The sequence below is a fragment of the Oryx dammah genome, unplaced genomic scaffold (assembly GCF_014754425.2).
Source record: "Oryx dammah isolate SB20612 unplaced genomic scaffold, SCBI_Odam_1.1 HiC_scaffold_27, whole genome shotgun sequence".
Taxonomy (NCBI): Eukaryota; Metazoa; Chordata; class Mammalia; order Artiodactyla; family Bovidae; genus Oryx; species Oryx dammah.
Window position 1 is genome coordinate 16,918,401 of NW_024070211.1, and position 24,961 is coordinate 16,943,361.

General features: G+C 46.4%; 1 protein-coding gene and 1 pseudogene across 2 annotated transcripts; both read right to left on the bottom strand.

The window, feature by feature from the left end:
- Positions 1 to 1,413: 1,413 nt before the first annotated feature.
- On the bottom strand, positions 1,414 to 3,949 carry LOC120854268 (annotated as a pseudogene).
- Positions 1,419 to 11,232, bottom strand: CUNH2orf72 (chromosome unknown C2orf72 homolog). Of its 2 annotated transcripts, XM_040228130.1 has the most exons (3): positions 10,629 to 11,232; positions 6,646 to 6,759; positions 1,419 to 4,122 (listed from the first exon to the last, which is right to left on the bottom strand). In XM_040228130.1, exons 1-3 carry the CDS (start codon positions 11,230 to 11,232, stop codon positions 3,983 to 3,985), a joined length of 858 nt encoding a protein of 285 aa, XP_040084064.1. In that variant the 3' UTR covers positions 1,419 to 3,982. The 2 variants fall into 2 exon arrangements, 1 of the variants encoding a protein (XP_040084064.1); XR_005718944.1 differs by lacking the exons at positions 6,646 to 6,759; positions 10,629 to 11,232 and adding an exon at positions 4,271 to 4,395 and having other exon boundaries at positions 4,032 to 4,122.
- Between the last annotated feature and the right edge of the window lie 13,729 nt (positions 11,233 to 24,961).

The following is a 24,961-nucleotide window of genomic DNA, read 5'->3' on the forward strand; positions in this document are numbered from 1 at the left end:
AAGGGTTCTCGGAGGCTCCATTAGGCTGTCTTGGCTTGTTAAACATTTGCGTGTGCAGACACACACCCTAATAAATACCAAGTTAAATGCTATCTTTAAAAAAAAAAAAGGCAGTCTCTTTTTAAATGTTTACTTATACTTTCCAGCTGCCGGTTCTCCAATCGCAACAAATGTGGTTGCGGACATGTCACTGGCCAGGACTGGGGGATTTTCAGACCAGATGATTCCAGAGGTCCTGCTATTCGCCCAGATGTCCTGCTCCCAGAGGTCCCTTCAAGAGACGTTTTATGAGAATAAGGGGAAGATCCATTTTGTTTTTGATTAGATAGCAACGAGGTCTGATTTTATTAGCTATTAGGAATTCTTGATTCAAGTCAGAAGTAGCACAACCACTGCCATATTAGAAAGATTAGCCCCTAAGAGTCCATACTGGGACCTGACCACAGGCCCCTTGCCGATGGCTCCTGGTACCATTGTTCTAATCGCCCCCTCAGACAGGCCCACCCCAACCTTTTGCTCCTTGTGAAGAGACTCACCATCAAGGGCATCCCCTCTGGTACCCAACTCTACTGTCTGCTAGAAGACAGCAACCATACTTCCTGAAAGGATGGGGCTTGTCTTAGCAATTTCTCAAGATGGCAGAGAAGGCAGGCCAGGGTTTCCAAGCAGGAACTGTGGGGTGGGGAGGGGAGGAGACCCTGCCTAAAGGAAGCAAAGGTGGGTCTCAGTCCCATTTAACATTTGGGGGGCAGAACCCAAATCTCAGTAAAGAAAGACCTTCTCTCTTCAACTATTCACAGCAAATACTGAAGGTAATGAAAAAATCATGTGTAAACCACCCTTTGGGCTTTCCCGGTGGCTCGGCGGTAAAGAATCCACCTACAATGCAGGAGATGGAGGAGACCTGGGTTCGATCCCTGGGTCTGGAAGATCTCCTGGAGAAGGAAATGGTATCCACTCCAGTATTCTTGCCTGGGAAATCTCATGGACAGAGGAGCCTGGTGGGCTACGGTCCATGGGGCTGCAGACGGTCGGACATGACTGAAGTGACTGAACGTCACCAAACCACCCTTCACACCAGAGGCTTGCAAGCGTACCTGCGGCTCTCAGTAGTGGCAGACTCTTTTTTGCAGTGCACGGGCTCAGCTGCCATCTTACTTTGGATCGAACCCACATCCCCTACATCAGAAGGTGGATTCTTAACCGCTAGACTGCCAGGGAAATCTCTACGAAAATTTTTAAACACAGCAGAGGCTGCTTGCTGTCTTGTGACTTCTGCCTTAGACAATTTCCTAACTTAAAAAAAGCTCCCGCCCCCCGCAACCAGATTAAAAAAACTTCAATCAAATTATTACAAAGAGGTTAACAGAGAAGTAGAAATATATAGTAGCTTCAAAATTACCAGCCTTCCCATTTTATTTAATTCCTTTCTATTTTTTAAAGTTTTCATCATTAACGAAATGACTTTGGAAATAATGTACATTTCCCTGACACCAGTACTACAGTTTTCAGAGTCACAGTAAGATACACAGAATTACATCCATAATTAATATGAATGCCAACATTTCAAGCAGTAATTTCTGTTACACGGCAAACAAAATTCAAGAAAGCAATCATCAGGGACTTCCCTGGCAGTCCAGTGGTAAAGTCTCTGCCTTGCAGTGCAGGGGGTGTGGGTTCAATCCCTGGTCTGGAAACTAAGATCCCACATGCCATGTGGTTTGGGGCCAAAAAAAAAAAATTCCAGGATAGCAAATGAGAACAGTCGCTGCTTCAGAAAAGGGTTTCTGGCATAAGCAATGATGAGGCTGCCGAAGACGGTTCCAACACCAGCACTGGAACCAGCCACTCCTGTTGTTGCACAAGTGCAGCAGTCTCAGCCTCTCTGCTGACTGCACCGGCCTGAACTCCCTCTGGATTAACTGAGACACACCATTCTGGGCCCCACTAAATACCGCAGAGCCCTCTGCAGTCCTAGCCTCCAGTCGAGATAATACTGATGCAGAAACTGGTCTGCCTGCAAGTCTGGATCCAGCTTGCAGTGGGGGTGCAGGCAAACAGCTTGCCTGGCTGGAGGACTTGGGTGACGGGGACAGAGGCTGCTCTCCCGCTTCCTCTCTTCCCATGAGGTGGCCACGGTTGAAGGAATGGGGCCCCTTGTTTTAAAACACAACCAGCAGCAGTTCATTGATCCATTCTTGTGTAGGGGGAAGTCAGCTGGGTCCTTCCTGTCATCCTACCTGCCCTCACATTGATACGGATTGTGTGTGTATGCTCACTCAGTCATGTCCAACTCTTTTTGACCCTTTGGACTGTACCCTGCCAGCCTCCTCTGTTCGTGGACTTTTTCCAGGCAAGAATACTGGAGTGGGTTGCCATGCCCTCCTCCAGGGGATCTTCCTGACCCAGGGATCGAACCTGCCTCTTCTGCACTGGGAGGCAGAATCTTTACCGATAGTGTCACCTGGGAAGTCTGACATGGATTAGGCTCCCTGTTAGACAGAATAAACAGGAGGCCTGGAGCAGAAAGGCCTCCTCCTTACCATCAAAGAGCTCCTGGGCAGCAGCAGGTTTCCCATTCCATGTTTGGTTGCCATCATAGCAAGAGCTGAAATAGCTAACACAAGTTATGTAGCATCTTGTAGAGTGCTGGGCAAATAGCAGTCACAATTGCATGTCTGCTGAGTGAATCATGCGCGAATGAATGCATTTAGCTGCTTCCCACAGATAGTGCTTTCTACTTGGGAAAATCAGAGCTCTCCTTGCCATTCTAAAGACTGGATTTCTCCAGGGGCAGGTGAGAAGGAGAAGGGAGGTAATACAGAGTTCCCTCTCTGAGTAAACACAGGTGGTCTTCCTGGCTTTTAAGGGAACATCATTGACTCTGATGAACTCATAAGCAGAGAAAAAAGAATTTTGGAACTTGGCACGTCTGGGCTTCATCAGCTTTGATCTTGTGTTAGGACCGGACCTGAGATCCAAAACAAATCCTATGCTCTTGTAATTCCTACCCCTAACTTTCCTTCCATTGGTGACATGGTCAGTTCCCAGCATCTTTATTCTCAAAGACTTGGCACAGAAAGTCAATGTGAATGTGGAGAAAACAGATGCGCAAAACTACTTTTACTCTGGGCCTGCAGCACATGGACCATCTTCACTCTGGCCCCAGAGGCCCCCAGGATGGCAGTGCATCTTTATTCTGGCTTGCTCTGGGAGCCAAAGCCCCAGGAAACCCAATTCTCTCTGCTCTGGGGACTCTTCCTAGAATTTGACTGGGAGGAGACAGTCTCACCCAGCGATTCTCAAAGTTGCCACAATTGGCATTTTTTAATGGAACAATTTTGCACCATTGGAGATTGTCGCGTACATTACAAGGTGCCCACTAAATTCCAGGGGTGCCCCACAGTCTCAGTGACTCTCCTAATACGCGCACACACACACACACACACACACAACACAATTTCCAATGCTGCCTGGAGGAGTAGCCTGGCCCCTGGTTGAGAGCCACTGGGCTGGTAGCGCTCCTAGGTGTTTGAGAACTAGAAGCCCCAAAGGTTGAGTGACAGGTCCAGGCCTCCTCTCTCAGATCTGATGATTTCTGGTCCAGCTGCTCTCAAAATGATGGATGCTCATGCAAACAATGACAGGATGCCACAGCACCACAGGACCTCAAAGCCCATAGCTGTCTGTTTCAATGGCATAGAGAAACTGAGGCACAGAGAGAAATAATAACCCCACTGTGACCAGAGAATGAGCAGATGCAAGGTGGGGCGCAGGTTCCCAGAGGATACATTTTCCTAGGTCCTACTTAGCTTCATAAGTCTCACTGCCTGGCTGGTAACATGTCAATGCAACAGCCCCCGGCAGGTGGGGCCTTGTAGTTACCAGCATCCCAAAGTCGACATGGAGGCAGGGGGGACTCAGTGAGAAGAGCCAGCTCCAAGTCTGCAGCTTAGAGCTGGGGCAGCCAGGGGTCCAGCCTTCATCTCAAGTCTCTGGCGGGCTCAGTGGGAGCAGAGGCAATTCTGTCACAGGGTTTTGACCCCTTTCCAGGATCCTCGCAATCTCCGTTGGGATATACGGCCGTCAGTACCAGCTCCTCCTCAGAGTCCTGGAGGTCACCTGGAACACAAGAGAAGGAATCACCCAGTGAGAGGACAAAGTTTCTGAGTGGGTACGCTGGGAATGAAAGCGAAGAAGTCGGCCCCAGTAACTATCTATTTTAAAAACCCAACAAAATGCGTAGCAAAAACCTTAAAAAGGTACATACCCTTTGACCCAGCAATTCCACTTCTAGGATTTTATCCTAAAGAAATAATTAGGAATAATTAGAATTCCCAGTGGTGGTGGCTCAGCGATCAAGAATCTGCCTGCAGGGCAGGAGACAGGAGACTGAGCTCAATCCCTGGGTCAGGAAGATCCCCTGGAGGAGGGCATGGCAACCCATTCCAGTATTCTAGCCTGGAGAATCCCACAGAGAGAGGGGCCTGGCAGGTTACAGTTCCTGGGGTTGCAAAGAGTCGACCACGACTAAAGCAACTTAGCAGCAGCATAGCGCCAGCAGCAGTGGAAGCTCCAGCCATCTTGCTACCAGCCTACAGATGAAACAGTGCGGACAGCCCAGCGGAGAGAAGGAAAGAGCCTGGGTCCTTGGCGGGGTCGCTGGGCCCCTGAGTCAATGAGCCCTGAAGCTGATTCCATCTCTAGACTGTCTTCTAGGCGAGATAATGAACTCCTTGGCTGTTGATACTAGTTTGCATCATGGTTTCTTCACCCGGAGCTGAGAGCACCCTAATTGATATAAGGTCTGACAAAGGGATTGGCTGAGCAAACTACCGCTTACTCAGTCATATGATGGGATTCAGGCATTAAAAATGATGTATAAAATTCCCTAAGACTAAACACACGCACAAACGCAAGTAGAATTAGGGAGATCTGAATAAGGCCTGTGGATTGTTTCAGTGTCCATATCCAGGTTGTCGATATTATCCTATAGTTTTGCAAGAAGTTACCATGGAGGGAAACTGGGCGAGATGTACATAGAAACTCTTTACATGGTCTCTTCCAACTGTGTGTGAATCTACGATTACCTCAAAGAAAAAAGAAGATGAAAGATGCTGACATGTAATTGTTGCTGTGGAATACTGCACAATCACACTATGTTATTGATGAAGAAAGCAGACTCTAAAACAGTATATGTATGCATGTATAATCTACTATTTATGATCTACATTATAAATGTATACATATGGTCTGTACATGCAATTTGCATCTTAATGTATTCACTTCTACATGAGACTAAACAATCTGTTCTATGCTACAGAGGGAAGTGATCAAAGATTTACATAAAGTGGTTTATGATTCCTTCACTTTCTTTCCCTTTAGTTTCCAGATGCATACAAAATGATGATGCAGAGACTGAAGTCAACATTTTTGTAATTAAATATTTTAAATATGTGATGCATTTTGCAGATGATTTATCTATTATATAGAAGTGAATTTATTAACATGTAAATAGTACATGGTGTTATAAATAGGCAGCTAGGGAGAGAGAGCACTCTATCCAAATCATAGTTACCTTTGAGTGAGGGAATTAAACAAATGATTTTTAATATTTGTGTTTTTCCGGTTGTATTTTTTGAGCTTTCGACAGTGTGGGCAGAATTCTAAGACAGCAAGTTTCCCACTCCTTGGGGCACTTATCCTGCATAATCCCCTTCTTTGTGTGCGGGTGGGACCTGTGAATATGATGAGATAGTCAGGCCATTGATTTCGGTTTGTGCCAAAGGTGATGGGTTGTCTCTCCTGTGATTACATTATGTTACAGGAGGCTGGAGATTCTCTTGCTGATGGAAGGAGCAGCCACCATGAGCGAGAGAGCCTGGGAGAGGAGGCAATTTCAGAGTCGGACACGCCTGAAGCGACTTAGCAGCAGTAGCAGCGAGGTGACAGCCTGCGAGGCAGGGATCCCAGCGCCCCAGCAGGGTGCAGTTTCCTCTTAGCGGGGCTCTGCTTCTGGTCTCTCCCTGCTCCTGCAGTCCAGCCACCTCTTTAACACCCTAATCTGCGCGCCTTTGCTCAGAAGTCACCAGTGGCTCCCGATTCCTGAGAGACCTGGGCCCAGGGCCCTGATTTGGTTCTCAGCCCTCACCAATCTTCTTATGCATCTATCTCACCACCGCTCCCACCGGCCGGACCCTCTGGGTAGGGGTCCCTTTTCTGAGCTTGACATCATTCTGTCAAGTCTTGGTTCATGTTCCCTCTCCAAAGCTTTCCCATTTCCGCCTAAGAAAATCCCCCAACCCTTAGCTCAAAAGTCACTTGCTCTGGGGAACCTCCCAGGATCATTCGGGGGGCGGGCGGGCAGGGGGGCGGGGGTGGGGCAGGGCAGGCAACAATGCTTTTGGCTCCAGGTGCCGCACCAGGCAAGTCTGACTTCTGCCTTCCGGCCCCGCCCACACGGCCTTCCTTAGGCGAGACTCCTGGGGCTAGAGGCCCCACCCCACCCCACCCCACTACTCCCCGCCTTCGTGGATATTGGTCCACTCCATCCCTCGGGTTCCAGTGTGCACCTGACTGTAACCCCAAACCACCCCCCCCCCCCCCCCGTCAGGGTTCAGGAGGCCAAGAAGGCGACACACTCACCCTGAGCTGGACCACTGCGGGAGCTGGTATCTGGGTCCTTCCCCCGGGTCCAGGGACCCCAGGAAAAGCACGCCAGCAGTGCTGGAAGGCCTGGTCTGTCCCAGGCTCCTTCTGCTAGAAAGAACACAAAGTCCCAGAGGGCGTGGGTTAGATGATTCTTGATGCAACTGAGAGAATTTTCAGTTCAGCAACCAAAGTTTCAGCTGTCAACTGCCCTAGTTTCAACTAACTTAAAAAAAAAAAAAAGATTCTAATTTGCAAAAGGGGGTAGGGTTTTCGAACTTAACTTTAAAAACCCAGTTGTTTTTATATATATTGATATTACTTCATTTCATTTTCCCAGAAACCCTATGTAGGTACCATACTGGAGAAACTACAGTAACAAAAATGATGTGAAGTTAATTACAATTATATAGCACCAAAGAAAAAATTCAAGGAGCCATAAACCTCCTCCCTTGATTTTTTAGTTCAAACAAGTTTGTAAAATTGTATTGAAGTATAGTTGATTTACAATGTTGTGCTAATTTCTGCTGTGCCACAAAGTGACTCAGTTATACACATACAGACATTTAAAATATATTCTTTTCCATTTCTGTTTATGAAAGGATATTGAATATAGCTCCCAGTGCTATACAGGAGGACTTGGCTGTTTGTCCCTCCTATACATACCACTTTGCATCTACTAATCCCAAGCTCTCAATCCTTTCCTTCCCCATGACCCCTCCTCCTCGGCAAACACAAGTCTGTTCTATATGTCTGTGAGTCTGTTTGTTTCATATATATGCTCTTTTGTGTCATATTTAAAATTCCTCATATGAGTGATGTCATATGATATTTCTGACTTCATTCGCTCAGTAAGATATCTCTAAGTTGCTGCAAATGACATTATTTCATTCTTTGTTATGGCTGAGTAATATTTCATTATATATATATGACATTTCATTCTTTGTTATGGCTGAGTAACATTTCATTATATATATAATGTCATTATTTCGTTCTTTGTTATGGTTAATATTTCATTATATATATATGACATTATTTCATTCTTTGTTATGGTTGAGTAATATTTCATTATATATATGACTTTATTTCATTCTTTGTTATGGCTGAGTAATATTTCATTATATATATATAATGTCATTATTTCATTCTTTGTTATGGTTAATATTTCATTAGATATATATGACATTATTTCATTCTTTGTTATGGTTGAGTAATATTTCATTATATATATGACTTTATTTCATTCTTTGTTATGGCTGAGTAATATTTCATTGTGTATATATATATATATATAATGACATTATTTCAGTCTTTGTTATGCTGAGTAACATTGCATTGTATGCAGAGAAGGCAATGGCAACCCACTCCAGTACTCTTGCCTGAATGTATATATATCTCATTTTCTTTGTCCCTCCATCTGTCAATGGACACTCAGGTTGTTCCCATGTCTGGCTATTGTGAATGGTGCTGCTGTGAACGTAGGGGTGCATGTACCTTTTTGAATTATGGCTTTCTTTGGATATATGACCAGGAGTGGGACTGCCGGATCACATGGCAACTTCATTTTTAGTTTTTTTAGGAAACTCCATGCTGTTTTCCATCATGGCTGCTCCACTTTACATTCCTACCAACCATGTAGCGAGCGGTTCCCATTTCTTCAAACCCTCTTCAACATTTATTATTTGTATTTTTTAATGATGGCCATTCAACTATTCTTGAAAAAGCCATCAAACTATTTCTTAATAGGAACAGAATTAATCTTTTTTGATAATTACACACAAAATAATTACATGTTGATTTGAGTTTCCTTATTATAGTATCACCTCAGTTATCTGGGGATCCCTAACCATCTGGAATCAGGTCAACTGGAACAAAGTTTTAAAAAAGGACTCCAGAGAGCCAAACCACAGAAAATCTTTATTTATAATTCTTTATGTGGGGCCCATTTACTCTTAATTTGTACCCAATTTAATAAGATTGGGTCCTTAGTTTTGCAACCAAAAGACAGTTGTATTAAGTATACACTGAGTAAAGAACCACTACCAAGAGGCAGGTAGCCTAAAAGTCTAAGAATAGCCACCAGACAGTGAGGGAAGAGACTGCAAAACTTTGCGGTCACTAGCAAAACCTTAGCGGCATGAATCCATGGCATAGCCTACCGCAAAAGCCTGAAAGGTATTTCTGGACAATGAGTTGTAATTACACCCATGACCTTCAGTCATTAATGAAAGGTTTCATGTTCAATACATTTTGATGAAAGTATAATTGACTTTAATGCAATAGAGAATGATTCCCTCGCAAACTGTTAAAAGATTTTAAGTGCTCCTGTTTAAAAGGAGGCAAGGATTCTGTGTGCTGAGCAGGGTGTCAGGAAATGGGAATACAGTGGTGATGAAACTCACACGGGAAAGTGACAAAACCACCATGGTAAGAGCTTGGAGAGCAGAAGCGGGTCCTGGGGTTTGATTTGTGAACTTGCAAAGGGGAGTGGGTCAGGGAAGGCTTTCTGGAGGAGGAAGTCCACTTCTGAATGGTGAAAGGAGGATGGAAGAAAAGGCTTTTCATGCAACTGCAATATATTAAAAAAAAAAAAAGTAGAGGCCAGAGCAAGCTTGGCTCTGGGGAATTAAAAAGTTGTTCCCTGGGAATAGTAGATAGCTAAGAAACTAAGGGCTCAGATAATTTTCTAGGCACAAACTCACTAAGGAACAGAAAAATTTCCCCATGGGGCCAGGTCAGCAAAGGTGCTGGCAGCGACAATCTGAATGACAATCCACCTCAGGACATTCTTCATGTCTTTCATGATGCTAGACACTGAGTTTCAAATTTAGCTGGCTTTCTCCCAGACTCAACAGAATAGATGTGGGAAGGGGTGGGGGAGGTTAGGACAGGATCTACAGCTGAAAGAGATGGTCTTCACCTAGGCCGGCCAAGTTGGCAGGGAAGCCTGTGATATCAGGGGTACCAGGTCTCCTTGCTGGAAAAGGAGACCCATCCCCACCCCTGTTAAGTCTGGCATCACCCAGTTGCTGGGTTAACACACGAATGCCCAGGGAGGCAGAATACAGCCTCTACCTTAAGAAACTCTGTAGCAAGAAGGGTTGGCAGAGGCTGGAAGGCTTGGGGGGCAGCAGATGCTGGAGAGAGGAGTAGGCAAATGATGCTAGAAGTGTAAAGATCGCTCTGGCATTTCCTAGCTTTGCCAGGTCCAGCTGCACTTAGCGTCCGTATTTTAATCTCGGGGCCCTGGAAAGCTTCTGTAAGACCTCGTGTACCAGGATGGAGAAGATTCTCACCCTTTTGCTGATGGCAGCAGTCACCGGGGCTGGGAAAAGACCCTCACTCCCCTCCCCTCTCCTTAGGAGTGTGGAGGGGAGAGAGGCAGACACCGCGGTGAGCAGTCAAGAACTGGCTGGCAAAACCTGTGCCTCAGTCCCTCACATCCTTTTCCCCCAACTTCCCAGTGCCCCGCATTTATTCCTTGCCTTGTTCCTTTGACCCCACGGCGCTTCACCATCGCATCCGTAGCGCATTCCGCATCCCTAGCAGCGCGCTCCCAGCACCAGAAACTCCGGGTCCCAGTCCCGTGGTCCTCCCACCTTTAAACTGGCTTTCCCACCTTTAAACTGGCTTTCCCGTCTCCTCGCTCTCCTTCTCCTCCCGGAAACTTCCAGATCTTTGCCCAGCGCAGTCTAGCCCTCTCTCTACCAACCTCCCCTGCCTTCTGCTTGTCCCTTGGGCTTCTCTAAGCCCCTGTATTTCGCATGCACTCAGGGTCCTCCCGGGACAGACTCGGCCCCTTGCCCAGGGCCCGCTCCGCCCTAGTTGGGAGGTCTAGGGCTAGGCACCGCCTCTCTCCCGGCCTCAGTTTACCTAGGGGTACCACGAGGCGGGGGCGAGGGGCGCGCTGGCCTAAAGAGCTCCCAACGCGGTGTCCAGCCGCCGCCCGCCCACGCCCCGCGGGCCTCGCGCCCCCTCACCTGGTTGCCAGGGCCCGGCAGCTTGCAGGGCCCTGCAGGCGGCCGCCTGAACCGCCAGGGTGGAAGCCGGGTGGCCAGGGCGGTAGGCGGCCGCCTGCACTGGGCCTCCCGCCTGGCGGCCGAACACCGTGCGCAGCAGCGCCTCCAGCAGCCGCAGCTCCGGGGCCGCCGCGTCCTCCGGCTCCGCCTCGGCCACCAGCACCCCGACCAGCGCCGCGCCGGCCCGCCGCCGGCCTCGCACATCCCGCAGCATCTCCCGCAGGTGGCGCCGGGGGCCCCGGGCGGCCAGCGACGACGCGCGGCATAGCACGAAGACGAGCGGCGAGCGGATGGCGCGCGCCCCGGTCGCGTGCCTTTTCGGCGCCCTCGGCGCCCCGGGCCCCGTGCCCTCGGCGGCCCCGGCGCCCGGCTTGCCCGCGGCTTGCTGGGGCGGGAACACCGCTTGGGCGAAGTCCCACAGCAGCGCGCGGCTCTGCTCGCGCTCCCACAGCTCGCCCACCAGCAGCACCTGCCCGCGGCCGCCCGCCGCCTCCACCAGCGCCTGGAAGGGCGGCTCGCCCGGGCTCTCGGGCCGGGCGGCCAGCGCCTCCAGCTCACGCTCCATGCTCGCGGCCGCCCGACCTCTGCGGCCGCTGCGGCCCTGCCGGGCCAGCTGCCCGCCTCTCGGGGCGGCAGCGCCCAGGCCGGGAGGACACGCCTCCAGGGCTGCGCCTCGCCCGACCCCCGGCCCGAGGGCCGGATCGCCCCGCTTCAGCCGGGGAACTGGGCGGGGGCTTTCTCCCCTACAGCGCTCCAAGGGTGGCGCCTCCCGAGGTCCCCCGGGCGGCAGACAAGGAGAAACAGCGGTTCATCCAACATTTACTGAACACCTACTAGGTGCCCTGGAGAAGGGAACGGCCACCCTCTCCAGGATTCTTGCCTGGAGAATTCCACGGACAGAGGAGCCCGGTGGTCTACGGTCCATGGGGTCACAAAGAGTCAGACACGACTGAGCAGCTCACACTTCTAAGTACACAGGAGTCGAAGGTGGAGTAAGACAGAAAAATATCATGTGAACAAATGTATCTTCACAAGCAAGACTGGTCTGAGACCTGGAGCAGATATTTCTGAGGAGTTTGTGGTGTGGGGACAGGAAGTTTGGAGCTGGGACTGTCCCTGACTGCCCCTTTGGAATTTGGGAGGGTATGTGTGTGTGTGTGGGGGGCACCAGAGGTGAGAAAAGAAGGGAAGCAGGAGTCTCTTCTGTTACTTCGGTCCTTGAGTCACTTTGGGGGCTTTCAGCCTTGAACAAAAACTTATCGAGGACTCACCGTTTCAATAAATCCTATGACCGGCAGGGCCCTGGAAGTAAAGGCAGATAGTGTTGCTCTCTGTGGAACAGAAGTCTATAGGGATGGGATGCTGTTTTGATCTATGTGTGTGTTGGAGATGTGGGGATGGGCTGGAAGACAAGAGAATGTCAGTAGGCCAGGTCAGCAGTAGGAATGCATTTCCTTTCATTCTAAGGGTCTAAGTCAGCTTTGTCCAATAGAACATTCTGTGATGATGAAAATGTTTTATATATTATCTGTACTGACTAGTGCTGGCTTCCCAAGTGGCTCAGCGGTAAAGAATCTGCCCGCAATGCCGGAGATGCAGGTTCGATCCCTGGGTTGGGAAGATCCCCTGGAGGAGGAAATGGCAACCCACTCCAGTATTCTTGCCTGGTAAATCTGGTGGAGAGAGGAGCCTGGTGGGCTCCAGTCCATGGGGTCACAGAAGTGTCGGACAGTGCTAAGCAACTAAACAACAACTGTCGGATGCAATAGCTACTAGCCATATGTGGCTATTATGGAGCGCTTGACATCAGTAGCACTGGCTAGTGCTATTGAGAAACTGAATTTTCTATTACACTTAGTTAACACTTAGTTAACACTTAGTTAACATGAAACAGAATAGAAAATTAACTAAGTGTAGATAGCCCCATGAAATGAGTGGCTAGGGGATTGGGCAGTGCTGGTCAAGGCTCTTTACCTGCCCTCTATGACACGGTATAGACCAAAGGCCCTTCTGGGTCAAGAACACGTTAGTACTCCATTCTCTCCCTGACCACATAATCCCCAAACTGCTCTTACCCTGTTTCCTGCCCCCTGTAGTTATGCTGAAACACCTCTTCCTGGAGTTTGTGTGTCTATTCAATTAAAACAAAGCTTTCTTGAGCTCAAGCCGTGAGGATTCCATGGACAGAGGAGCCTTGCCCTAAGCCTGATCATCCAGCAGTGATTTCAGCCAGTGTTTCGGGAAGGACCCAATATCATTGTTGTGGTCTTAGTTAATATGACCTCTTGCCTCTCTACACCATTTTTGCCCAGGAGATCCAGGGACTTAGGTGGGAAAAGCACAAGATATGGAGCAGGAATCCCCGCATTGGAATCAGGTTGTGCTCCAGCACCAGCTCAGTGATTCAGTCAACAATTTGGATTTATCAAGCATCTCTACCATGCACTCTGCCCGTTGCTGGGAAGACAGCTATGAACAGGCGAAATTACTACCTTTGTGGAGCTGCAGATCTAGTGGAGTTTTCGAGAGAAAGACCATAAACAAGTACATGTATAAATATCAGCTTCAGATGGTGATGGGTACAATGAAAAAATGCAGGGCTGACAAGATGGTAATGTACCTGAGATGCTGGCACACTCCCGTGAATACCAACCTGAAAATGCTGTGGAAGCAAGAGAGAGGTTGAAGAAGACCAAGAGACAAACCTAAAAACCGTGAGATGTGCTCTCCCCCACCCTACCTTCCTGGAGGCCGCAGTGGGGAGGCCACGTGTGTAGGAGAGACACGGAAACCCTTTCCAGATGAGAGCTGGGTGCCCTGGAAAGAAACAGGCTGAGGGATCGATCGCCCTGATCACCCTGTGGTGTGTTCTTTTCTCCCCACAGAGGCCACCACAGATCATTGCCCAACTCCAGCCTCTCCCCAGCCTGCCTCCCATGGCACTGAAAACAGCCCCAGATGGTAACATCAGGCTGAGGGCAGAAGTACAGACAAGTGGACCTGCAGCCTAGCAGCCCCTTCTTTCCCCTGGCAGGAACAGGGCACTCCAACCACAAGGCCTGGCTCATGGAAAGAGTCATGCCGGGAGAGTGTGCCTACAACCCCTGATGGGGGTGGGCAGTGGTGGCACATGGGGAGTTGCCAAATTCACACTGTCACGTCAGAGGCCATTCCTATGCCCACTCGTATTCCTTGAGCTCACTAGGAGGGAGCTCAAGATAAAACCTAAATTTCAGTCCTTTTCATGTTTAACTGCTGCCAGCCAAGATAGCTGATATCTGGTGAACAGGAACTCACTGAGAAAATTAATCAGATTTCTGGAAAGTATAAGCTAATGCAGATTTAATCAATACATGACATCAGATTCATTTTAGCTGCTAATGACACAGACTACCCATAACAGTGGCATAAACACAATGAACATTTATTTTTCTCTGTTGTAGAAGTTTAAAGATGGATAGTTCATGGCTGATGTTGTAGCTCTGTTTTACTGGGTCTTTGAAGACACAGGTTTCATTCTGGATCACTATTCCTCCATCTTGTCCTCATGATTCAAACTGGCAGCAAAAGCTCCAGCCATTACCTCTATGCTTCAGGCAAAAGGGTAGCGGAGGGATGAGGAAGGAACAAAAATCAATTGACTTCAGATTTCTAAACAGTAACACTGGATTTAAGAAAATATTTGAATAATATTTTTAAAGTATCGAAGAGAAAGAACTTGGAACCTAGATTTTGATCTCTAGCTAGATTATCAACTATATAAAGGATATAACCCCTTTATCGTGTCACAGCCCCTCTTTGAAATCACTTAGAGGAAGCCTTCCAACAAGAAGAGAAATATAGGTGTGCTCAACAATAGGGAGAAAAAGGGATTAAATACTTATTTAAATTACTTTTGTCTAAGTAAATTGTTCTGTGCAATGCTGGCAAAGCACAGCCTCGGTGGGCATTAGCTGGGAGATGGCAGAGTGGGTGGGAGCCCTACCAGGAACGTGGAAAGGCAATTGACTCTATTTGGTTACCTTTTTGAGAAAGAGAGGAAAACTTATCAGCTGACTGGAGAGGAACTCTCAGATGTGCTGGTGTTTTTATACTTTCACTGGTCTAAAATCAATATGCTCTGCCTCTTCAGCTGTTTATTTTTCTCAAAATTTCCAGGTAACAATTCCAAACTTTCCAGTGGTGGGATGGAGGCTAGATTGGAGAGGGGGTGGGGCGTTCAACAAAGGTCAGAGTCCAGGGCCGGTGAAGTTTATCTTTACCTGTGTTATTTACCTGGCAAAGGTTCAGGTCTTAAATTAACAGGAAATTACGAAGACCTTAGAAAAAGAGGTAGGCTGCCAAGAATACTTCTTCCTTCCCTTTGTTCATGCCCTAAAAATCATGAAACAAACAGGCTTGTTCTTAAGTCTCTGGTTTAGCAATGGAGACGTAAAGAGAAACTAGAATTTCTGAAACAATTTGCTTCTTTATATTTGCTCAGCTTCCCAGTGGCTCAGTGGTAATGAATTCACTTGCAATGCAGGAGACGCAGGAGACCTGGGTTCGATCCCTGGGTCAGGAAGATCCCCTGGAGGAGGGCATGACAACCCACTCCAGTGTTCTTGCCTGGAGACTCCCGTGGACAGAGGAGCCTGGTGGGCTAAGCCCATGGGATCACAAAGAGTCAGACACGACTGAAGCGACTTAGCACACATATTTGCTCAAGTGGAGCTTGGGAGGAGGAGTGATAGAAAAGTGCTGATCTAGAAATCAAGGAGTAATGTTGATTGAGTTGCTGGCACCTCTTTCTCCTCTCTTCTCCCTCTTTTTCATCCCAGTCTTTTCTTCCTTCCTCCTTCCCCTCCCTCCCTGTGCTAGAAGTTCATCTCCTGATTGTTGGGGAAGAAAAGGATTCTTTTCCTCCATTCTAGATTCTTTAGCTGGTATAATAATTAAATGGACAGATGACAAATTAATAGGAGAAAAACAAATTATGTGCATACTGGAGCCCCACAAAGACAGAAGATGCAAAGGCAGTTGGCCAATTGAGGCTTTGCTGCCATCCTGAGCTGAAGAAAGGGTTAGGGGTCGGGGGTGCCATTGGGGGACGAGGGCCATTCACAGGAAGATGGGAAGAGTAGATGGTTGACATCAGATATTCCCCAGGCAGGTAAGTCTCTCAGATTAGAAAAAAGTTATCTCTGGTAAGAGCTGTCTTTTTGGTCCAGGCTTCCTTAAAAGGAAATCTCTTAAGGCTTCCCTGATGGCTCAGACTGTAAAGAATCTGCCTGCCAAGCAGATTTGATCCCTGTGTCAGGAAGATCCTGGGTCAGAAGGACAATGGCAACCCACTCCAGTATTCTTGCCTGGAGAATCACCTGGACAGAGGAGCCTGGTGGGCTACAGTCCATGGGATCACAAAAAGTTAGACACAACTGAGTGACTAACACGTTCACTTTTCAGGCAGTTAAAGAAGAGGTAAAAAGGTTTTCCTAAGTTTTCAGGGTCTTAATCGCCTTCAGTTCAAAATAATCCACACACCAAAGTGGAACACTTTCAGGTGGCACGTTCTGCTCCCCTCTGTGGTCTTCCTGGCCAGCACTGGTTCCCATCAGGGCACTAGGAGTGCAGATCTCTGGGACAGCTGGTGTTCTTCTCGGGTTTAAGTATCTCAGCCTTACCTGAACTCTAGGGTCTAATGAAGGTTCGTTAAGAAGCCTGGGAGAGGACGCTGAACCAGAAACCCTGACTTAAGCCCCTGTAGTGCCCCCGAGGGGCCCACGATGGTACAGTGGTGTCAGGGGGAGTGGTGGGCAGGTACCCAGGGCACACCTGCACTGGCTGGGTGGATGGGGGAGGGGCACAGGGCACCCCCTCCATCAGCAGAAACCTGCACTCAAGCCACATTTCAGCCATTCTACCCCATCCCACCCCCACACACCCACTGAGGGGCTCGTAGAAGACCCGAGAGCAACAGCTGAAAGGACATCTGGGTGAAGGGTGCGCACCAGCCCACCCTGCTTAGTTAGCATCCAAGAGCAGCCGACAAGCTCCCTGAGCAGGGCTTGCACGTCTGCATCTTCAGCACAGCGTTGGCAAAAACCAGCCTTGATCTGCACCCTCAAAGAGGGTATGTGCACCCACTGCTGGGGCCATGGCTTCCAGGCAGCTCCAGGAGGCTCTGTCCGCATCTGAGGCTTGGTGGGGCAGGGAGTGAACAACAGCTGAACTGTGCCGTAAGGACTTCAAAGCCACTCAACTTGGTCTTCCTTTAAAAATCCACCTAGTCAGACTCTGTAGGATTTCGATACCTTTAGACCATGAAATTCTTGCACCCTGGATGTGTTCCAGTATCTCCTAGTTTATAGTCTATGGGAACTTGAACAGCGTTTGTATCCTACTGTTGTGTGAAAATTGTATAAATCTTAATCATTTTGAATTGGTTCATGATGCTTTTTAGGTCTACTATATCCTTCTACTTCTCCGTATATTCATTCTATTAATTTTTGAGTGTTTGATATTGAAATTCCAATTAAAAAATCTTAAAATTTATCTACTCAAAAATAATTGTAATATATAGTGGAACTGTATGTAACTCTGTTTTATATTTTCCAAGTCTCATTTAAATGTATTACTCTATTGAAAAAATAAAAGACTGAGAAAAAAATCCACCCGGTTGTATCAACTTGGAGCTTGAGCCTGAGTCTCTCCAGATCCAGCTTTATGGCAGGATGATGCTGGTCATGAGTGGCCCAGAAGCTCTAACAGTAGTTCTAACGGGAGCTCTAAAAGTAGAATGAGACCATACCTCCCCAGGACAGCATGAATGTACAGATCTCACCAACGAGGCACACTTTCCCTGCCAGGCACCTCGAGATCAGAGGGGATGAAAGGACAGTATTCATAGGCGTCATCTCCAGTCCTCAGTCAAGACTCAGAGCAAGCTCCACTTTACAGAATATCAAATAGAAGGTCAGCTGTGTCCATGGGGAGGACCTGAGGGCCAGCACTCACCATGGACTCCCTGCTCCTGTACCTATACATCTCATTCTGTGCATTTTCAGCAGCCCCTTAATCCCCTAGTTGATGAGATCTAGGATGTATGTGTTTGGGCATATGGACATCAGTGACTTCATGATCACTGTTCACAGGGGGTCTGGTGTAAGATGAGCTGACCACTGAATATGAATCTTATCGTTACATTTCTTGCTCAGACCAGATCCTGGCTGGCACTTCTCTTGCCCAGAGGGATGGATCAAGGATTCAAAAAGATCGGCTCAGTGAGTACATGGAAACGTGTTCCACTGACAGATCTGTGTGTTCAATGGGACTCCTTGTTCCCTATGAAAACACATGGAAGAAATGCCTTTCTGGTCTTGGAATTAAGCACGTGATTGTTTTTAAACTCACAGACATCCTGAGTAAAACAGCTGGTCTTGTTTCTTTCTTTGTATGGGCTGCTAGGAAGCTCAAACTGTGGCTTGGAACTAGCAAGTGTATAGAACTTTCATTGCAAGCATTTCAACCTTATCTTTGGCTTCACATTATTTCTCCTAAGTTAATTCTCTCTTCTTCCTAATAGCATCTGTGACTTCTTAAAAAATATTTTATTAATGTATTTTGCAAGCAAGCTTAAATGTTTTTTTCTCTATTTTTTAGTCAGAGCAGGATAAAAAATAAAGATACACATAAAATATCTCAAATGTTTTCACTTGGGCTTATACTGAACTCTGTGCCATTCTCTAATCTGGGAAGCTCAGGGGTTTTATTGAGATGAAAGTTTCTATTTCAGCCTTTGAGAATAAACATTGTATTACCATTTCTGTGATTCCTGCAGTAGAAAGAATTTTTACCCACTTGCAGTCTTTCAGAACTCCTCTTCTTCCGTCTGATGTTTACTTGCCACTTGACATAATAGTTATGAACTTATCTTTATTGCCTGGATAGTGGAATGGGATTCAGAAACTCAAGTCCTCATGAAGCTTTATAATCCTCAGGAAGAATTCTAAGAATTTTGAGTTTTTAAGCATTTTTCCCCCTCTGGTCATGGATCTGGTAGATTAACATCAGAGAGTCACTAGCTTGTCTGCGAGGCAAACTTGAGAAGAACAAAGTGCAGTCAGTAAAGCTTCTTTAGAGCCTCCACTGGCCTCCAGCTCTCTCAGGCAGCAACACAGACAACAGGGACCAGAAAACCCAGTGTGTGCTTACAGAGGAATGTATGTATTCATTACAGTGTAAATCTGAAGGCAGCGGTCAATCCTCTTCTCAGCATATTTCTTGCAGAAAAAGAACAGACAATGAAGACAATAAAAAAGAAAAAAAATCACCCACTGTTCTATTATTAACAGGTAGGGGGTTAACCTTCAAGGTTTTTAACAAAGTCTTGATTATACTTAACACATACTTATTGAGGGCCTAAAATATGTAAATCCCTGTGTCATGTCCTGGAATATGACAGCATTCAAAACCAGACACAATTCCTACTCCGTGACTCCTACCATAGGTCTGCTCTACCATTAACCATTCATGCAGACGGCACCACTCAGTGTTCGAGTATCTGCTTTTCTCCCTGGACCATATATTGTGGATATCTTTCCATGTCAACACCTGTAGACTGACACTCTCATTTCAAAAGGCTAAATAGTGTCACATAGATGTAATTTGTTGTCGTTTAGTCGTTAAATCGTGTCTGACTCTTTTGAGACCCCATACACTGTAGTCAATCAAGCTCCTCTATCCATGGGAATTCCCAGGCAAGAATACTGGAGTGGGTTGTCATTTCCTTCTCCAGGGGATATTCTTGGCCTGGGGGTTGAGCTCGCGTCTCCTGCATTGGCAGGTGGAGTCTTTACCACTGAGCTACCTCGGAAGCCCCATGCATATGATTAACCATGCGCATGCGCATGCTCAGTCGCTTCAGTTGTGTTCAACTCTTTTTGCAGCCGCATGGACTGCAGCCCTCCAAGCCCCTCCGTCCATGGGATTCTCCAGGCAAGAATACTGGAGTGGGCTGCCATACCCTCCTCCAGGGGATCTTCCTGACCCAGGGATCCAACTGGCGTCTCCTGCATTACAGGCCGGTTCTTTACCATCTGAGCCACCGGGGAAGCCCATGATTAACCATGCTTTATTTCAATCAGTGCCCTAATGTTGGGGATTTTTCAGTTTAGTTGCTCAGTCATGTCCGACTCTTTGTGACCTCATGAACCACAGCACGCCAGGCCTCCCTGTCCATCACCAACTCCTGGAGTTTACCCAAACTCATATACATTAAGTCAGTGATGCCATCCAACCATCTCATCCTCTGTCACCCCTTTCTCTTCCTGCCCTCAATCTTTCCCAGCATCAGGGTCTTTTCCAATGAGGCAGCTCTTTGCATCAGGTGGCCAAAGTATTGGAGTTTCAGCTTCAACATCAGTCCTTCCAATGAATGTTCAGTACTGATCTCCTTTAGGATGGACTGGTTGGATCTCCTTGCAGTCCAAGGGACTCTCAAGAGTCTTCTCCAACACCACAGTTCAAAGCATCAGTTCTTTGCTGCTCAGCTTTCTTTATAATTCAACTCTCACATCCATACATGACTACTGGAAAAACCATAGCTTTGACCAGACAGACCTTTGCTGACAAAGTAATGTCTCTGCTTTTTAATAAGCTGTCTATGTTGGTCATACCTTTCCTTCCAAGGAGTAAGCGTCTTTTAATTTCATGGCTGCGATCACCATCTGCAGTGATTTTTGAGCCAAAAAAATAGTCAGCCACTGTTTCCACTGTTTCCCCATCTATTTGCCATGAAGTGATGGGACTGGATGCCATGATCTTAGTTTTCTGAATGTTGAGCTTTAAGCCAACTTTTTCACTCTTCTCTTTCACTTTCATCAAAAGGCTTTTTAGTTTTTCACTTTCTGCCATAAGGGTGGTTTCATTTGCATATCTGAGGTTATTGATATTTCTCCCGGAAATTTTGATTCCAGCTTGTGCTTTTTCCAGCCCAGCGTGTCTCATGATGTACTCTGCATATAAGTTAAGTAAGCAGGGTGACAATATACAGCCTTAATATACTCCTTTTCCTATTTGGAACCAGTCTGTTGTTCCATGTACAGTTCTAACTGTTGCTTCCTGACCTGCATACAGGTTTCTCAAGACGCAGGTCAGGTGGTCTGGTATTCCCATCTCTTTCAGAATTTTCCACAATTGATTGTGATCCACACAGTCAAAGGCTTTGGCATAGTCAATAAAGCAGAAATAGATGTTTTTTCTGGAACTCTCTTGCTTTTTTGGTGTTCCAGCAGATGTTGGCAATTTGATCTCTGGTTCCTCTGCCTTATCTAAAACCAGCTTGAACATCTGGAAGTTCACAATTCACATATTGCTGAAGTCTGCTTGGAGAATTTTGAGTATTGCTTTAATAGTGTGTGAGATGAGTGCAACTGTGCAGTTAATTTGAGCATTCTTTGGCATTGCCAAAGAATTGGGGACTTTTATGCCATTATAAAAAGCACCTCTGTGCACAGCCTGACACATACAGATCTTGTGCACTGGTCTTATGATTTGAAAATGCTCTTAATCAGCATTTTAAAGATGCTCTTAAACCGTCCTCAGATGCACCAGTGTGGAAAATTGGCTCCAAGTCACCCATAATCGTTCTAGCTTTCCTAGTTCAAAGACTTCTGCCTGTTCCCAGGTAATCATTTTTTTTTTTTTCAGGTAATCATTTTGTATAGGAAGCTTGACTTGTTTGCATTCAAGTCGAGCTGACTGGAACTGCTTGGGACATGATTGAAGAGAGTCTGCCTTCATCCTTGTAATGGCCTTACTTTCTACAGTACCATTTCATATTAGCCTTAGAGATAATGATTGCACTGCCTTGTCACTTCTGGTGGTGGAAGGAACCATGCGTGCTTAGTTGCTTCAGTTGTGTCCAACTCTGCGATTTTGCAGACCGTAGCCTGCCAGGCTCCTCTGTTGATGGGATTCTCCAGGCACGAACACTAGAGTGGGTTGCCACGCCCTCCTTCAGGGGATTTTCCTGACCCAGGGATTGAAGCTGCATCTCCTCTTCCTTGTACATTACAGGTGGATTCTTTACAGCTGTGCCACTGGGGAAGCCCAGAAGGAAACATATCCTTTTCCATTTATACTTCGTTTGAGAACTAGCACCTCCTTCCTGCAATATCCTGGTGCTCATTAAGTGTACCTGATAGATGAATGCATGAATGAATAGCTTCTGTGACTGGAAAAATGCTGTGGCTGAGGGACAGACAGTTCACAAGTAGGAGGAGGCATGCAGGTGGTGGTAGGCAGGCTTGAGATCAATAACATGGGTAAGTTAAAGATGAATGTTCCGGTTTCTAGAAAAAAAAAACCCACTAGAAACAACACCAAGAAGTTTGGCTAAAAAAATAGATGAAATAAATGGCAGACTAAATATACTCAGGGAAGAGATGAATAGAAAAAAAGAACAGATGGCATAAACAGAAAACTAAACCAATACGGTAAACTGAAATCTAACCATATTAATAATTATTTACATCAATGAACCAAATACTTTTATATGAAAAATAGAGATTGTCAGATTGTATTTAAAAAATATATAGCACTTTCACTATGACAGACTCATCCCCTAGCTTCAATTTCAAAGGATTGAAAACACACAGGGTACATTATCTGAGGTAATTAGTCATCAATAAGTTATCTAGGAATTCCTCAAATACATGGGACACTTTCTAAGTAACCTATGGGGCAAATGAAAACAAGTGAAGTTAAGAAATATTTTTAATTGAGTAAAAGTAAAAATAAAACACCAAAATGTGTGAGGTATGACTAAATCAGTATGTAGAAAGATTTTTGTTATAGCTACGGACTGTATGTCCCTCTTTCCCCTCAATTTTTCTTCTTCTTTTTTTTTTGGCTGTTCTGTTTTTTGTTTTCTTTCAAAGTTCTATTAAAAAAATAATTTTATTGGTTTATTTATGGTTGTGCTGGGTCTTCATTGCTTTGGTGGGCTTTCTCTAGTTATGGCAAGCAGGGGCTATTTGTTGCGGAGCACAAACTTCTCATTGCAGTGGCTTCTCTCTTTGCAGAGCACAGGCTCTAGGCATACAGGCTTCAATAAGTGCAGCTTGCAGGCCGTGTACTTGTGGCTCGTGGGCTCTAGAGTGTAGGGTCAGTAGTTGCAGCACACGGACTACGTTGCTCTGCACTATGCAGGATTCTCCTGGGCCGGAAATTGAACCTGTGTCTCCTGCATTGGCAGGCAGATTCTTTACCATCTGAGCCAACATGCACATTATTATATCCATCAGTAGGTGAAGTGTTAAAAAAGGAAAAAACCAATACTGAGAATGTACATGTTGATCATCTCCTCAGCATTCCATGCTTCTTTACTGAAAGTGAAAGTCACTCAGTCATGTCCGACTCTTCGCGACCTGGAATTCTCCAGGCCAGAATAATGGAGTGGGTAACCTTTCCCTTCTCCAGGGGATTTTCCCAACCCAGGTCTCCTGCATCGCAGGTGGATTCTTTACCAGCTTAGCCACAAGGGAAGCCCAAGAACACTGGAGTGGGTAGCCTATCCCTTCTCTAGTGGATCTTCCTGAACCAGGAATTGAACCAGGGTCTCCTGCAAAGCAGGTGGATTCTTTACCACCTGAGCTATCAGGGAAGCCCTTCATAAATAAGCTTCCTTACTAAAACAACCTAATTTTCACTCAGATCATATGCCTTCCCTCATGCAATCTACTCACTTTAGGGGAAGCTAATTCAACCTAAATCTGTGGGTGGGCCTTGGGAGGTCTAAGCCAATGAGTACATTCCACTCCCTTGGTCTCCGTCACTGATGGTTTGTGACTCAAAGGGGTCCAATTAGAGCAAGTTATAGGACTGCTGCTTGGAATGCTGGGAAAGGCACAGGCTTGTGGGCCCTTTCTCTGGATGTTGACAAAGACATATTGCAGCTGTCAGGGAGGCAACCTTTTCCCTGCACCCTCTTAGGGTTTTTCGACTGGGCTTGAGATGTAAACTGACATGAGACATATTAACAAGAGGAAAACATACAAATTCTAAGAATGTTATATGACATTGGAGCCCTCATAAGGAAATGAACACCCCCCCCAAAAAACAAAACATATATGCTTTTATATTAGTTGAAAAAAGACGGGCAATTGTGGAAAAGTTACTAAACTGTGTGGGGAGGCTAAAGGAAGATAAGAATTATTTTAACAAAGCCTGTTTGTATAGGATTCTCTCAGTCTCAACTGTCAGTTTTGTCCTTGATAAGAATATTACTTTCTTTCTAGTACACTGAAGGCTTCTTTCATGTGGGAGTTTTTAATTTCCTATTTTCAGGAAGGAAAGGGGAGATTAGGATGCCATTCTTGCATCATCTGTGTTTTAAGTGTTTTTAGCTCAAAACAAATATGGCACATTTATGTGTAAAATACGCTGTCAGCCTTCATGGTCCTGGGTGTGTCAGGCCATGGGACCTTCCTGAGACAGACTCCTTCCCCATATTCTCTGCCTGCCTCTTGTTTGTAGAAAAGCTGTAGTCACCTAGGCCTCCCCTGAGTCACAAAAGACCGGCTCAAGAATTAATGATTCAAAGAATGTGAACATGTAGTGACAAAAATAGTCAGTTGAGCCAAGAGAGCTGGTAAGAATTTAAACAGAGAATCAGCCATATTCAAACTGAGCAGAACACAGCAGGGCTCCTCCCAAGTACAAAACTGAGCAGTTAATGATTAGGATAATAAGAGTATATATGTAAGTGGGCAACTAAAATTGTTAGCAAGGAGATATTATAGACTATGTTGACAGCTTCCACCCCGAGAATGTGGTGCCCTATGTCGGCATAGGTTCATTGAGCATTAGCTGCCCCAGACTCCTTGTCTGGTACCTTACAATAAACACTGCACTTTCCTTCATCACAACCTAGTGGGGGTAGATTGGCTTTACTGTGCACAGGGAAGCAGACTCAAGTTTGGTTTGGTAACAGGTGCTGTTGGCAGCCATCTTACAACCACAAGGGGTCTTAGTACGAAGCTAACTTGATGGAAGGCAGAGTGGAGAAAAAGAAAGAAATGGGATCTTTGGATTAAGCCCACCCCAGAGCCTGCTTGATCTGTAGACTACAGATCATGAGCCACTGTTTCCCTTATTGGCTTAGCCAGATGCACTGTTTCCCTTATTGCCTTCCCCATCTGTGACTCCAGCAGGCATCATAGCCAGTATTTGCTGATCAGCACTGGGAGCCAGCAATATGCAGAAACTGCAGAGGCTCATTTGATCAATTAAGGATAGTCAGATGACAGTAT

Excerpts from the sequence above, each read along its gene's own strand:
- CUNH2orf72 (XM_040228130.1), bottom strand. The coding sequence starts at position 11,232 with ATGGAGCGTGAGCTGGAGGCGCTGGCCGCCCGGCCCGAGAGCCCGGGC. Across the intron at positions 6,760-10,628 it reads TGCCGGGCCCTGGCAACCAG|CAGAAGGAGCCTGGGACAGA; the intron begins GTGAGGGGGCGC and ends TGTTCTTTCTAG. Across the intron at positions 4,123-6,645 it reads CCGCAGTGGTCCAGCTCAGG|GTGACCTCCAGGACTCTGAG; the intron begins GTGAGTGTGTCG and ends CTTGTGTTCCAG.